The sequence below is a fragment of the Nylanderia fulva genome, unplaced genomic scaffold (assembly GCF_048542155.1).
Source record: "Nylanderia fulva isolate GAGA-0341 unplaced genomic scaffold, ASM4854215v1 Scaffold8, whole genome shotgun sequence".
Lineage (NCBI taxonomy): Eukaryota > Metazoa > Arthropoda > Insecta > Hymenoptera > Formicidae > Nylanderia > Nylanderia fulva.
In genome coordinates, this window is record NW_028190916.1 from 5,227,474 (window position 1) to 5,244,157 (window position 16,684).

Genomic DNA, 16,684 nt, shown 5'->3' on the forward strand with positions numbered 1-16,684 from the left:
TTTTTATAAAAATTTTATATCTCTTATTTATGTATTGTAATATCTCTAATAAGTTTCTCTTATTTAAATTATTTAAATAAATAAATTGTGTATATATGTGTTTCTATATATATGTATATACACACACATGCTCATATTCTATTTGAAGATTATAATAAAAAATAATTTTTATTTTACTATTTTTTTTTATAAAGAATAATTAATATTTCAATTATAAAATTCAAATAATTTCAAATAAGTCAAGACACTTAATAATAAATGAATTAATAATATTTCAATTAATATTGCAATTTTATACTTTAAATGATGTATATGTATATATTGCAAGAAAATTTGGAATATAATTATTATTAATTTTATGTCGTGTAGAAAACATTTGAAAAATTAATGTATACATTAACAAAATTTATATTAGAATATACGGCATATAATATAATTATAAATATAATTCTTCTTGAATTTTCATATCGTGAATATAAATCATTTAAGGCGGGCATAATAAATGTTGCAAATAAATTTTTCATTTATCTTTTTAGTACGTAAAAAAGAGAGAAAGAGAGATAGAAAAAGATAAATATTAAATAAAAAATATTATCACGAGTACGATACACAAATAACGAAGTTATAGTATACAATGCTGATAATGTAAAATATAAACATATGTACTTACAAATTAATTAATTATAATATGTACATTAAAAGAAAGTTTAATTAATAATTATTAGTATTTGAAATATATAATTCAATTAAGTCAATTCAGGCATTTAATAATAAACAAATAAATAAATAATATTCTAATTATTTTATATATATTATATATAATATGTAAATATAAATAAAATTTATATATATATATATATATATTTATATATATATTTAAATATGTGTAAATAGATATATATATATATATATATATATATATATATTTCAAATTATTTCTTTCATTCTTATTATATTTATATTCTTATATATATATATAAATAATTATATAATAAGAATATATAATAAGAATAAAAGAAATAATTTGAAAAATATGAAAATCATCAAGAAAAGCTGCTTACGATAAATCAAAATTTTTATTCAAGCATACGTTAACAGTTTATTATATTAATCGCCTTTTCGCGCTTTCCGGTAAGCAACAAGTAGTCGCAAATCTGATTATTTGTTGGCACGTAAATAACGAAAAGCCCGGGAATCTTGTCCGAGAGGAAGAGGTTTGCATGAATTTGGAGGACGACGTGTAACGTCGTCTCAATAGATGGGAATATAAAAGATTATCTCTCTCCTATAAGGCAAGAATCCTCGAGAAGAAATTTGAAAGTAAAATTAATCGTATTTGTATTCTGTGCATAAGAAGAATGTATGTACTATAGCTTTCTAAGATTTCATAGGATAGAAAAAAAGACACAAGTCCACACAGATATTTTTCTATAGAATCTAGAGAAATATTTGTGCTTTAAGTAAAATATACTTGTAAATTTCTAACCTTTTTTGCGTCCTTCGTCCTTCGCATTTATCAAAGCAACGCAACAAAAATTTATTTAGAATCAAAGTATGTATATGTACTCACGCACATATATTTTTCAATTTTTCGTGCAAGGAGAAACTGAATCTTCTCAAATATGTCTATGAAGAAGAATATGTGAGAATTTTATGTCGCATTTATCAAACAACAGAAATTTACTTGCAATTAGAGGCGAGCCTGACGAATATATATATTTCTAACGCTCTTTGCATCCTCCGCAAGAATGTGCGAGGATTTCATGTCGCATTTATCAAAGCAACAAATCAAGTATGTACATGTACTCACGCGCAAATTAAATCTCTCGATTCTTCGTGGAATAAAAAACTGATCTTCTCGAATATGCGAGGAAGAAGTGTCCAAAAGATAGCACAACACACAATTATTTATGCAAGTGGGCAAAAAAGCGCGAAAGTAACTCGCGAATATAACTGCGAGTTTGAAATTGAACGCGTGCGAGGTGGCGCGGCGGCTTGCGGCGACTTGCGGCGGCTCGCGGCGCGCTCAGCCAATCAGCCAAGGCTTTGCGAGCGCGGCGCCGTTCGCTCGCAGTACCGCGGCGATCCTCGAGCTAAGAGCATCGTGTCTAACGTTGTGCCGTCGTCACCCGGCAAAAGGGGGATTCGCGCCGTGCGGACGCGCTTATCGAGTCCAAGTAGTTGTGTGAAACGTGAGAACCTCCTCTCTCTGGGATCGTTCGTGACCAAATTCGTGCGCGTGGAAGGTGGAAGCGTCGCCGTCCTCGTCGTCGCGGCGCTTTCTCGAGAGAGGAACGTAAATCTAAAGCGTAAATTTGCAGTCGAAACGAGAAGTAACTTTGTCTCTCGTCGTCTTACCTTCCTGTTCGCCCTTTTCGCGATCTGCGATGATGTCTGTGTGATATATATATATATATATATACGTGTGAAAAGTGTTTTTCCGCGAGTACTCTCTTGCCCATTTCGTCCATCTCCAACTCGGAATCTGAGAAGAATCGCAGACGGTGGAAAGGAGACCTAATCGAAGGTGTGACGGATTGTCGGAAAGGTACGCCAGATTGATTTCTTAATTTTACTCCGCGATTGATTTCTTAATTTTACTCCGCTTACGTTTAAAGTTCTTTAAAGGCGCGTTTCCGAAAAGTCGCCATATTTATTACGAAAAATCGCGCGTAATACAAAACACATCTTTTTTGTTGAACTATATTTTTCAATTTTATAAAAAAACATTTAAAGCACTTAAAAAAAATACTTTCGGAAACACTACATAGAGAATATTATTAAATATATTTTCCAGAGATTTAAGAGTTTTTCTTATAAATATATTATTTCTGATACAAGGGTCTAAGCGATTGCGTGTAGAAATAATTTGCATAGAGGTAATTTGTTTGCGGAAACACTTAAGCGAGTGCCACTCTCTTTTTCGTGAATAAGCTCAAGTCCTTTGACCGGCTATTCATTCAACATCGAGTTAAATAGAAGTTTAAAGACATCCTTTTTTACGTGGAATTGAGATCCACGCATCGATAAGTCGCCAACGATTTCTGTAAAACGTGCATACACTTTTTTCGTTTTCTATCAAGTTCATAGAATAGCATTACGCATTCCGTTTTTTTTTCGTTATCCGATTTATATTATATATCAATCGTATAATAAATGTTCAGTCTCTCTTTCTATCACTCGAAATAGCAAACAAGTTTACCTATAATTATCATTTTCTATAATTGTGATTCTATAAATAAATATTTAATCTTACTATTATATTTACGGTGACTATATTTTCTGAAGATAAATGACAAAATTCCTGACAATTTTTTAACTTTGTTTCAACATGTTTGTTTCAAATAAATTTACGACCAAAGTGGAAATCGATGAGCAAAAAAAAGAAAAATAATTCTATGACTCAGAAGTCTACATACTTTTTATATAATTTAAAATTGATTCGATTATGCTGAAATAAATTTTTGATTTTTTAAATCCTTAGGTTTCAGATAAGAGGTTCCGTTGGTTTCATACAAATTCTCATGTTAATGTTACGACATTAGGCATTAAAACGTTAAATGAAAAAATAAAGGATAAAATTGAGTTTTAGAAAAATAAATAAATCCGAATAAATCTGAAGGAGAGCTATTTGAAATAAAGGATTGCCCTCTAAAATAAAGAACGGATGGTTACCGTAATTATAGTTGCAAGTCACGTGTCATATAAATTTTTCTGTTTTTATTTTATTTATTTCGAGTGATATGTTTCAGAATAAAAAAAACATAGATTTTTCATATATGTATATTATGGTACATCCTTTTATGATTCGCTAATTGATAATGTATAATATTTGATACTTGCTGTGCATTTTTTGCTTTGTTACATAGTTTGATTTATATAAAAAATTTAGTTTCTTTCTGCAACTCAAAATATGGAATATATTCATTTACAATAAACAATCTTTTTTATTATAATTCTAAATAAATAGGTCATTTTAAACAGAAATGTGTGAAATACAAGTTTTTTTGTCACTTTATATTTATTCTGAACGTATGTAGTTAATGACAGAAAAGTAAAGATTTTGAATATATGTTTTGTGGTGGCATATATATTATAACTGGTAATGATATTTGATATCTGCCGTCCACATATTTCGTTTTATTTTAGATGGTCTGATTTATATATAACGATCTCAAAAAACTCTTTCTGCAACTGAAAATAGTAAATATATTTGCTCGTGATTAATAATCTTTTTTTATTATAATTCTAAATAAATGTTTAATCTTTTGTTAAACGAAAGCTGTGTGACATACATTTTTATTTTATATGCATTCGGAGTATGTACATACACTTACTGTCACACAAAAGAATAGATGTTCAATGCATGTTATGATATAGCATTTTATGGCTCATTAACTGGTGAGGATGGACATTTGATATCTGCTGTCCGACGAAAGTTTCGCACTGTTGTGTAACCCGAGATGTATTCGAGCGAGTTAAGGTTATTATTACGCAGTAACTATTACGTATTCACGCGATGCACAGCTCCGATTTTGGCGAGGGGATTCCATTAACTACGATTTGGAATCCTGAATCAGACCTCGCTCCAGCTCCAGCTCCGAGTTTCGTCTCAGATTCCTCAATGGTGGTATTAATTTTCTGAAGTTAATTATTCGTTAAGCTATGTTCATGATGTTACGGCGATATACATGTTATAATAAAATTACAAAAAATAAAATTGATTGGTTTTTACGAAATATAATAGATCATTATAAATATACATAAAAATAACGAAGTTGCGTCGAAAGTTATGAAAAATAAAACTGATCGGTCTTGACAAAATAATGAGAATATAAATAGGTCAATATCAATATGCATAAAAATAACTAGGTTATCGTGATTGCATCAAAATTTCAAATAAACAATTAATTTTACTTTCAAATTTCTTCTCGAGGATTCTTGCCTTATAGGAGAGAGATAATCTTTTATATTCCCATCTATTGAGACGACGTTACACGTCGTCCTCCAAATTCATGCAAACCTCTTCCTCTCGGACAAGATTCCCGGGCTTTTCGTTATTTACGTGCCAACAAATAATCAGATTTGCGACTACTTGTTGCTTACCGGAAAGCGCGAAAAGGCGAAGTTCGAAGACACCGGGACGGAGAATCGCGCTAATAGACCGACGAGAGAAAGAAAGAAAGATAGAGGAATCAGCTCCCGCGGCCATTAAATTAATCAACCGCCCGAGCTCGGAAAAACACGGACCCCGGGTCTGAAGTTCTCCACGTCATCCACGATCGTTTGCAGAGCGCCGTCGCATATTTCCCTCCTATCGTCTTCTACTTTTCTGGCGACAATGACGACGAAATAAGGTCACTGGGGCTGAAAAACAAACGACGCGAATCTCATATGATACGGAGAAGGGAGGACCATAATTTGCGACTCGCCCGAGTTATTTCGCCTACCCTCCCGCTAATGAAACATAATGAAATGTAAAGCAAAAAAGGGTTCTCGGTTTTCAGTTACCTAACTGCTACCGCCGTCGTTCTACTCCGAGAGTGCGGCGACTTGCAGCACCGCGGTTAAATAATGTTTCCTCCCTCTGCTTCTCTTTCCTCAACCCCTCTCTTTCCGGTCGGTCGCGAAACTCTCTACTCTGGATCCGCATCCCCTGAGATGCGGCTCGGTCCGACTCTCAAGAGCGTACTATAATTACGGATTTTTACGTAACGCGTATACTGACGCAAGCCGCGAATTGAGGTCTCCTGTGAGATGTTTGCCACATATTTTCTCGCGTAAAAATAATTGAGTTTCTGGGGAAAAATTTAACTTGGGACATTACTGTTCCACTTCCACGTTGATATTATCGTAAAGAGAAATAGAGCGAAGAACATATACGCGCGTATTTTTTTTGCAAGGGGTGAGAGATATAAAATTTCGGAGTAGATAGTTTTCTCATTTCGTGTTGAGGGGAGGAATTAATCTAAAAATTTTTCTCTGGCATAATTTTCCAGTGGATTTTTCAGTGATTTTATAATACATCGCAAATTATATTTATTTTACTAGGAGCTTTGTTAGAGGAGCGAGAATTTCTTTAATAAAAGATCAAATGCAAATTATATACATATATATTAAAAGAAAATAAAATTACGGGCGTATATTTTTTATCATTTTAAAAATACGTAATAATAATAACACGTGAAATGAATTTCTCGTATATAATTACGGCAAGTAGTAAAAACTAATATTTAAAAGGCGTGGATGAATTACCAAATAAATTGAATCGTATCGCTTCTAGATTCGGTTTCTTACAATCGTATAGCGTCGTGATCAATACTGAATCGGAAACATGGAAAGTTTTGTAGTTACCTAACTGTACTGGGACGTAAAGAAGTGTTTAACGGTGGATTGGTAAAGTTGGTAAAGTTTCGTGCAAGAGATATAAATATTTTTCGTGTGCTTTTCATTAACTGTTCGGTTTACATTTTAGCCTTTCGTCAGAAAGGCTAGCGACAAAATACAGGAAGCTTATCTTAAAAGCTGAAACTTTTGTGTTTACTGAAAGAGCTTTTAAGTTTTAATGCCGTAATTAATATTTTTAGTACAATTATATATAATTTGTTGTACCATTTTTTTGTAAATTTTCTCTTTCTCGCTCAAAATATTCAAAATATAGAAATGTTTATTTTTTCATCGAGGATGGTTTAATTGCGTTTAATTTCGATACGTAAATTAGTCAATATAAAATTTATTGAAAAATATATCAGTCATAATTTTGTTATCAAAAGCAAGCACATCCCAACATTTTATAATTTATGAAAAATCTTGTACAAACTTATGCAAAAAATTCTAATATATACATAAATTATTGTATTTGTATAAATATTAAATTATGCATATTTATGATATACACAAAATATATATATATATATGTACCGAAATAAATATTAGTCACTGACGAATTCTATGAAATAGAAATATTCTGTTAAATATCACGCAACTATATGATGAGGTCGCCAATCATTCCAAAATCCAGTACTGGAACGATTCCAGCGACGTGATTTTTCTTGGAGTCGAGTGGTCGACCGGAAAAAGCGGGTCGGAAACGCCGTGAAATTTCGACGACACACGAGTGGTTGGTCAAGTCGGGACCGATTGGAAGCGATTCAGATGCGATTTGAATTTTGAGTGCGCGAATCTGCATATGTAAACACGAAGCCCGCGAGATACGATCGTGTAGCCCGTGCAACGCCGATTGTGTCGTCACTCGCATCCGGCGAGAGAGACAGCTTCCGCGGAGAACTTTGATCGATAGATTTACGCGGGTCTTAAAATACAGCGAATTTTATACACCTCGTGAAGTATAAATATATGCGAAAGCGAGTAGCGCCTATATACGTGTCTCCCTTTTATGGCGAACATTTTTTCCCGGCCGTTTTCGCGGGTGAAATGATAATTGAGAAATGCTCGTTCCCTTCTTTCTCCCTGGAGTAATGAATTCACTTAGAAAAAAATTCGGCACGTTCTTACGCGCGACGGACAGAAATGTTGAAGGAGAAAGGAAAACGGGGGAGTAATGACACCGACATCGCCTTTTACGCGGCATTTTATTCGTCCGCGCGGTAATATCACGTTATCCTTTTGATTGCGTCCATGTAAAAGAATCCCAAAAACCCCAAACGACGACCCCCACTGAGTTCTCGGTGGCCCCTGAATTATTTAGCAGTTACGCGAGGGAAAAGCGCGTCGTCTTCTCTCTTTCGTTGACATGCCTTCGGATCAATCTTGTTTACGAAACCGAGTTACCATCGCAAAGTTGCCTGACAATATAATTCTCAAGCAATGCACACTTGCTTTTCAATACTAAATCATCGTGCGTGGTTTCTCGCATCGTTTCAGAATATCATTAATTATCGTATAGTCAAAACCGAGTGACTCCCAAGAAGTTCGCTTCTGTGATGAATTATTCGATGAATTTTTTATAGAATCGATTTTTCCCTTCGGCGAGAATTTTGAAAAAGGAATAAAATGTTAAAATCCAACAAAAGTAAAATATGCACTGTGATTTAATTAAATGCTGGAGTTTAGTTTCGCAAAAAATTCCTTGTGAAAGAGAGACATAATAAAATAATTAAAAATATAATTAAAACTTAACTTACAAGTTTTATTCTAATTAATTATTATTTTGTATTTTACTTTTATTTTATATATATATTATCTTTGTTGCATTATGATTATTCGATAAATGCAGAAAATAGCTTTTCGCTTATATAGTTTTAGAAACGAGGTATTCTCCCAACGACGGTTATAACAGATGATTGTACAGTCGCAAAGACATGATGAATTGTTACTCCACTTCATTTTATTTTAGTTCCACCGATAAGAGATAAGCTTTATATTTTCCCAACGGTATCATGTACTAGCAACGGTAGAAATTACTATCCGAAGTAGCTGCATCTAGTAGTAGGTCGTTTCGCAGCTTTATCTTCCCTTGACGTTTCCTTATACGGAGCACTTTAGAAGTTTCGCGTTCCTCTTAATATTTTGTTGGCGCGCGTACACACATACACATCCAAATGCACAGACAGACAGACAGACACACTGTCGGAAAACTGTCGGGTGTGACGCGCGCGCGTGTCGAATTCCATCGCGCGGTCGCATCTCGGAACGAGCGAACCCAAGTATGCAACACGTGCGTGCATACATACGGCGGACGTTGACACGTGTCGCATACCGCGCATCGTGGCCGGGCTAATAGTGCTTGGCACGACGGCGATTTTACTTTTTTTGATCTTCCCCCGCTTATACTTGTGCGGATCTGTCACCGCAGGATGTCCCGTGGCACGTGGCACCGGTGGTCGGTGCTCTTGCTGCTTCTGCTGGCCACGCGATTCCTCTCCGTCCACGGACAATGCGGATCGTACGCCCAGGACCGGCAAGACAAGCAGGATAAGCAGGACAAGCTGGCGCTTTACAAGGTTACCCTGAGGACCTACTGGTCGAGGGCGCGATTCCCGCGACATTATCCGGAGTGGAAGCCTCCAGCGCAGTTTGGCAAACTGATCGGTGAGTTCTAGTTGTTTGTATCGAATCGAGCTCGATCGATTCGTCGTGCATGAAACAAGGGCATGGTAGCTTTAATCCTAAGAATGATCCTGATACTCGACGCAGTATACATATGTATACATATATACAGGCGCTATTTTTTTTTTTTTTTTTTTATAGTCAGGAAATTTGCCTAAACCAAACTTCGCCGTCTTGACCCTTGAGGGAGGGTCAGGAGGCTTCGTGGTGGATTCCCGCCCGTAGTATCCCGAAGGACTATCGGACGGGGGACCGACCTAAAACCTGACTGAAGCCCCTGATCGTATGGGTATTGTCCACCGCGAAACCGCGTAAGCATTACTTCACGGTGGACACCCGACCGGCGTCCTGAAGGTAGGACACATCCCCCGGAAGGATACTACAGGTATCCCCCCGGAGAGGACATCCCTTGCCCCGAAAGGGCATCGAGGGGAGCCGGGCTACTAGCTCCCCCCGGACTTCCCAGGGTCGACGTGCAATGAGAGCGGGGCCCCCACCCCTCTCTCTGCCAACCCAGTAAGTGAGGTGACCGCAGCCACCCACTCACACACAAAAAAAAACGTCACAGGACGATTATAGTACATAACGTGCACGAAACATGTACACAAACCACATTAATACATAGTAAGAGCCACAGGCCCAGCCCCCAAGGGGGGGCCCACAACAAGGCGCTATGGCCAACCACAATAAAGGTGGGAGGGTTGTTACTCCCACCTATGACAAAAGACAATAAAACTATAAACAACATAAACTTGGCGTAGGGTGAAGAGGCCGCGGAGTCACCTCTCGGCAACCTCCCCGACACTCCATCACCCATCGCCGCAACCTACAACATAAACTTGGCGGGGCAGGGAGACCACGGAGTCACCTTTCGGCAACCTCCCCAGAACTCCCCGCACCCAGCGCTACACACTACGACAACAACGGACAAAACCGACACTAAACATCGGGGGCAGAACTGCAGCCCGGCACGGGGGAGCCACCTATCCGCGACTTCCCCCGTCCCCGGCTACAGTCTACCCTCGTCCACTCCGGGCTCGCAGGCCCCCCATCGGGGCGCCCCGGAGCCTGAACGCGCTCGGCAGCAGGAGTTTTCTCCCTGTTCCTCTTAGTAGGGACACGCACGCGAGCGCAAGACGCCGACCCAACGCGATGTCCAGCGGGTTTCCCTCTGGACGCACACGAAAGACACCGGGGCGGCGCCACACAGTCGGCTGCCTTATGCCCCGATCCACCGCATCTATAACACAGACCGCTCCGGTCTGTGTCGGCACCACAAACATTGGCCGAATGGCCAAACTCCTGGCACCGGTAGCATTGGAGGGGGCGGCGAGCCAGACGGATAACCTCCAGAGTCGCCCACCCCCCCTCAACCGACAACCTCTTCGCGGATAGCACCTTTCGCGCCACACCGATGGGGCAGCGGATCCAAATAGTGCCATTGCACGAATTGGGAAACAGCCTGATTTCCCCAGCCCTAAGGTCCTCCACTCGACAGCCTCCAACTAGGGCAACCTCTTCCAATATTCTCTGTCTTTTGACAGAGAACATTGGGCCCCTCAGTCGGATTTCCTCCAACCGAGTGGGGCGACCAACCTTAACGCCCTGCTCCGCCGGGAAGACGTCCCTCAATTTGGACGCCAGTGCATCCGCCTTCGCCGCCGAGTCCTTGCCAGGGACCGACAGTAATATACTGCCAGTCGCCCTCTTCTCATCCTCATCGAGCCAACCTCCAATTCCTTCACGTCGACCCTCGACTTGGCCTCCGAGAGGACGGAGGCATAAGACCTCGCGTCCGCCCCCCCCCCCCCCCGAATCGTCAGCGAAACCACTGACGCGGAGGGGGGGCGAAGAGCAACATTTCTCCTCCCCTCACGGGTGGGCCCTTTTTTCGAGGCACCCACCTCCGCACGCCCATTCATCTGGGGGAGTCGACCGGGCCCCCGTCCGCGACGTCTCCTCTTCTTCTTCCCAGTGGAGGCTCCAGGACCAGGGGCATCCACCGAAACCTCCGCAAGAGCGGAGGCGGCAGAGCCCCTAGGCACAGAGCCAGTTCCCGGCGCAACCGCGCCACTACCGACGCTCAAGGAGGGCACGCGTATGGGATCCACTCCATAAATTGGAGTGGGCCCATCCCGCCCCCCGAGCTCCGACCTAATGGCGGCCACCACAGAAAGCGATATGTCGCCCCTCAAGTCACCGAAGCGACGATCCAGAAGGGACGACACACCAGCCGCAGTCAATGGACGATCATCCGCGACCACAGCCGCAGACTCCTCCGCCAATCCCAATGAAGACCTCTCCGCAGAAGGCGGGCGAGGTCTCTTCTTTCTTGCACCCTTGTCTTTGGCGCCTCTATCTGAAAAATAGAACGCCTCGATGTCCGGAATCGCAGAGCGAACAAACGCCAGCTCCTCCGTCAGGCGCTCCACCTCACGCTCTAGGTTCGAGATGCGAGTCCTCAAGCCCTGGTTCTCACTTCTCAGGGCATCCATACGAGGATCGGCCTCCGAAGAGGTCCTCGTGACCACCTCTTCAAGGATGCCACCCAGCTTCCTCGAGGAGACCAGGAGCTCCTCGGCCATAAAATCCTCAAGGCCAGGGAGTCCAGCCACCCTCTCCACTTGGGTGACGAACCTACCTGCGATCCTGCGGAGTTCCGCAGTGGTGACCCCCTGCAGCTCCGCACGATACCCCGCATCCGAAGGAGCGACGCTTCCATCCAGAGCTGGCCCGAAAGAAGGGTCCAGCATTCTCCGCGCGTATGCCAAACGAAGCTCCTCCCGCTCGACAGCTACCAAGCGCTCTTTTGCTGCTGCAAGGCCCACGTAGTCCCCAGTTGTTTTGGGGCGACCTCGTTTTTCCGGTCCACACTTTCCCGGAAGCTTCTTGGGGTATTGCTTCCTCCCCTTGAGAAGCCTCTTATCCTCGGGATCCCAGGACTTGTCCCTTTTGCTCCCTTCATCCTCTGAGGAACTCTCTGATGGCAAAGATATAAAGGATGGCTCCCCTACATCCTGTTCTTCGTCACCACTGTCACCCCTCACCTTCTCCGGTGAAGGGAGAGGCTGAGAGTCACTCTCCCCATCGACTGTTTCTCCAGTCAATGATTCTGCGGTGCTAACCGCAATAACTGGTTCGAAGAACTGTACACAAACGTGTTTGGCACAGAACTCCGTTTCACTTCGCGAACACTCCCGAAGGAAATCGTCCACCACCTTCGCGAGGTCCTTATATACTTGATGGGCCTGGTATGCCCACACCACTTTCTCTAAAAGGACTCGGCGAATACGCAAAACGAGTTCCTTTTGATCCACGTCGCGGTCACGATTGTTCCACGACAAGGCCAGGTCACGTAGCCGCGCACACACCATGTCTTTTTCACTCCTCGGCACTGTCGCTGTCCAGTCCGCAGCCCCAGCCGGCAAAACTGCGGACGACCTGTCGTCTGTTGACGACATGGAGGGAGCCAGGCCTACACCCCCCCCCCCCCCCCCCCCACGCCGGTTCCCGGTACCCGAACCCGGGACGTTCTCTTCTTTCTTCGAGTCACCCATGTTTCTGAAAAAAGAAATTGGTTTTTTCTGTCAGGGGTTTTCCTTCCCCTTAGGAGGTTGCCTTACTCAGCTAACGGGGCCTCCCCCCCGGGTGTTATCTTCGGTGTTTTCCTTCACCTAGTGCAGTTGACAAGTCCTTTTTAGGGCCTGCACGCCCATCGCACCTCGTTCATCCATCACCACGCACTCCAGCTCGGGTACCTCGGGATTGCGACACCCGTACACTACAGGGATGAGTCTGTAGTGCCCCTGAGGGAACAGGCGCTATTCTGAGCAATCCGATTTTTCACATTTATTTTCCGATTTTATTTTATTTTATTTTGTTTGTTACTGGAAGATATATTATTCCATTTGTCTTGGAAAATGCTGTCAAAAAATTTGCATGTTACACATTGATGCAAATTAAAACAAAAAAAAAAAAAAAGAAAAACAAGCACGGGTAACACTTTAGGATAAAATGCCGCAGTAATGGGTTATTTGATGCATGGATTTAAATAATTTATTTGATATAACTTGCACATAGGAAAAGGGAATCACAAACAGTTCTATATATTAAGAGCTATTTTTCTACAGTAATCATATTCAATACGAAGGCTAATATATCATTTGGATCTGACGCGCATGAAGATTGAAATGTAAAATATGCACGTCGAAAATACTTTGCTCTTTACATATATATATATATATATATATATATATATATAGGATATCAAATACGGTTTTAATCAGACGCGAAGTCATGCAAAATTATATTGTCCCTGGAACGATTCAAATCTCATCTATCGAAAATGCTGAGATGAAAGAGCTGAGATCAGCTAGATTTTTCTAATTACTTCGAATCTACACGAGTCTACATCTGCGCGCGAATAACAGGATCATTCGCAAGAGAGCAACGTCACCTTAATTAATGAGATCTCTCTCTCTCTCTCTCTCTCTCTCTCTCTCTCTCTCTCTCTCACGAGAGCTGTCTGTCGGCTTATCGATTCTCTCGACGACAGTGTCTCATGCGCGTCACCGCCGAAACTTTTAATTCGATCAAATCCCCGCAGATATACCGCGCGATTCCGATCACGGAATACTTATTTCTCCCGGACAATTTCGGGCAACGTCAGTCCGTGCCTTGTTCTACGGGTTTATTTTCTTCGCGACCTCCTTTCTCGGTCTTTCGACCTAAAAGGCGCGAAGGCGGGATGAAACGATAATTGGAGAAGTTGGGAATTATTGCATGACGCCACTGCCGTTCGCAGTCGTCTGACATGAATTTGAAATGTCTTCGCACGTGCACGGATACCTCCAAAATGATTACAGAGCGTATATAATTTTTACATTCATTATATGTTATATATTTTATATTAAATATGTAATTAATATACATATTTTTATATAATATATTTTATTATATATATATTTTTTTATTATTATTTATATATATTAAATATATTTAATCTAATAAAGATCTTTATTCGAGATCACAAGTGATAATAGTCTAGTCATTATTAAATGTTCAGTGTGCCACGGTATAAAAATAATATTTTAAATAATAGTTATCGTGAAATTATTTAAAATATTATTTTTATACCGTGGCACAATGAACATTTAATAATGACTTGTGATCTCGAATAAAGATCTTGATCTTAATCGCTCCTATAAGAGCCTAGACATCTTGTACATAAGCACGAGCAGGTGTCGTAAGTTTTCGTCGGTCTATAAATCCCTTGCGACCCCTCTTCCACCAGTTAGTCTCCATAGTTTCGCGTTTTCGCTTCGTGTCTGTGGTCGCGACCTTTCGTTCTCCTTCCCACAACGCCCCAGCACCTGCCGCCCCTTTCCAACGTGGTAAAGTCGAATAAATTCCGTCTGATCTGGCCGTTTTGCCGAATGTACGAGCAAAGCTTTCGCGAGCAACCTTAAATTCGAATTAGAAAGCCGCGTGTACGCCGCCGAAATTCAATTTCCAGGTTCCAGCGAGGGATCGCGGCCAGCGGCACTATACGAGAATAAGAACCGCGTTTTCCTCTTTCACCGAATCGTTCTCGTATCGTGGTGACTCATGATTCGAAATTACTTTCGGAAATATTTCGTTCGAATATGATTCAAAAGTATACGATTCTATCTTTGCATATATAAATGAATTGGATAATAAGAAAGATATTTACTCGACAATGATTGAAATGAATATTATATGCATATATTTTTATAACTGGTTTAATTAAGAGAGAAATGTATACACACAATAGGATAAACTTTGACAAACTTCTTGATTGCAATAAAAATAGGTGAATTTTTCAAATGCACTTTCATAATTTATTTATTTTGAATGCAATTAAAAAATATCAAAGTTTATCTCAATCATAAGTTTTAATAGCCATATTGCGTTTTATCTTGGAGAATAAATTTTGCGAGAAGTTTTGTCTATAAAAAAAAAAAAAAGAAAAAAAAGAGACGCAAGAGACCGAGAAAAATGCATAGGGTAACTCGAAAAGTGAATCGAGGGATGGTTGGATAAAGAATCGGAAAGGAAAGGATAGGATTTTCTCGCGTAATACGAAGGAAGAAAGGAGTAGGCCGCGTGAAGTGGGCTCGAAACCGAACAGAGCGGAACAAAAGCAGCGACAAAACGTAATCGAAAATCCTTTACGCCGTTCCGGGGAGAAATCGCGAGAAGATCGTAGTAGGACGGATAGTAGTCGGTTTCTCTCCGCATTCCGCAGAATCTCTGTGGATATATCCTGCGTGCACACACAGTCGAGCGAACACGTTCGATCGTTAACGGCCGACTAATGGAATGGAATTTCGCATCCCTTCGTCGTATGTGCACCCTCCGTCGTTTTCGCCCTTCCTTCAGCCGAATCGTAAAACCGTTGCCCGCCGTTGCACCGCCGTTGTTTTCCTTTCATGGCTCCGGATATGGTCGATTTAATTTGAGTTTTTCTCCTTTTTTCCTCTCTTTTTCGCTACTATTTTCTCTTCTCGATCTCTATTTTTTCCCCTTCCGCTTCGATCCGTCCTCTTTGTCACTGTTCGTGAACTCTAGTCTAGATTTAAATAGGAGGTACGTGCAATCTCTCATTCTTCGATAACCTTTTACGCGCAATCGAATTTATACACGATACACGATATATCATATTTTTTCATATTTTGTATAGGTAATAGATAAAATTTCTTGGATAAAAAAAATACACGAAAATGTTTTAATTAATATTACATGAACGTGGAAATTATAATTTTGACATTCATTTATTTCTGAGAATAAAATTACAATAATATATCTAATTGGCAAGAAAAATTAATACAATAAAATAGATATCCTTTCCCTTATGATAGGTGTAATTAATAACATTCATTTTTGATAATTGACATTTACATTTTGTACAGTATATAACGCGTTGTATATTCGCGAGAAATGAGACACATTTAAAGAAGAGTAGCCTTTAACTAAAACGGGAGTCAAATATAAACACATTGAAACTACCATAACTGAACCAGGTCGGAATAAATGTGCATTTTACTCGGTTACGAGCCTCTCGCAACTTGCACGTATCCACGAAGAACAAAGGGACACGCTGTTACCGCGCGTATCTGCAAAGCAAACACGATAATAATAGCGTCGCTAATGCACGGCAGACACTACGCTAATGGCGAACAAATATCTTCTTCAGAGGTAGAACGAATTATATCAAATAACAAGGAAAATCTTGTAAACGTCCTTGTGCAAAAATGGGAAATATTTTTCTGACAGATAAAACATAAAGCATAATCTACGTGGAATGCTTTAAATGAGAATCACGAATTTAATTTTGCGCTTAAAAATATGTTTAATAATACCGTGATTGTTAATGACGTTTGATCTTTTGCTAAAATATCAAAGATAAAAGAAGAGTAGCAAGAAATGTTTGACGCGAAAAGCTTCTTTCAGTATCAAATATGAAGTATTTCTTTACTCACATAGGTGTATATATATATATATATATATATATATATATATATATATATAAATAATCGCTACACTGATAATTGATAGCCCGTTAATATTTTGACGCAGTAATCGTCTCTCATTG

At 40.1% G+C, this 16,684-nt stretch overlaps 1 protein-coding gene and 1 long non-coding RNA gene across 2 annotated transcripts in view; one reads left to right on the top strand and one right to left on the bottom strand.

The window, feature by feature from the left end:
- LOC114938543 (uncharacterized) overlaps positions 1 to 16,684 on the bottom strand; it is a 247,020-nt gene that overhangs the window by 40,246 nt on the left and 190,090 nt on the right. The window lies entirely within an intron of this gene.
- LOC114938070 (spondin-1) overlaps positions 2,084 to 16,684 on the top strand; it is a 188,429-nt gene continuing 173,828 nt past the window's right edge. The window contains 2 exon segments of the mRNA XM_085489139.1: positions 2,084 to 2,548; positions 8,816 to 9,051. Coding sequence (XP_085345265.1) covers positions 8,817 to 9,051 — 235 coding nt within the window. The 5' untranslated portion in view covers positions 2,084 to 2,548; position 8,816.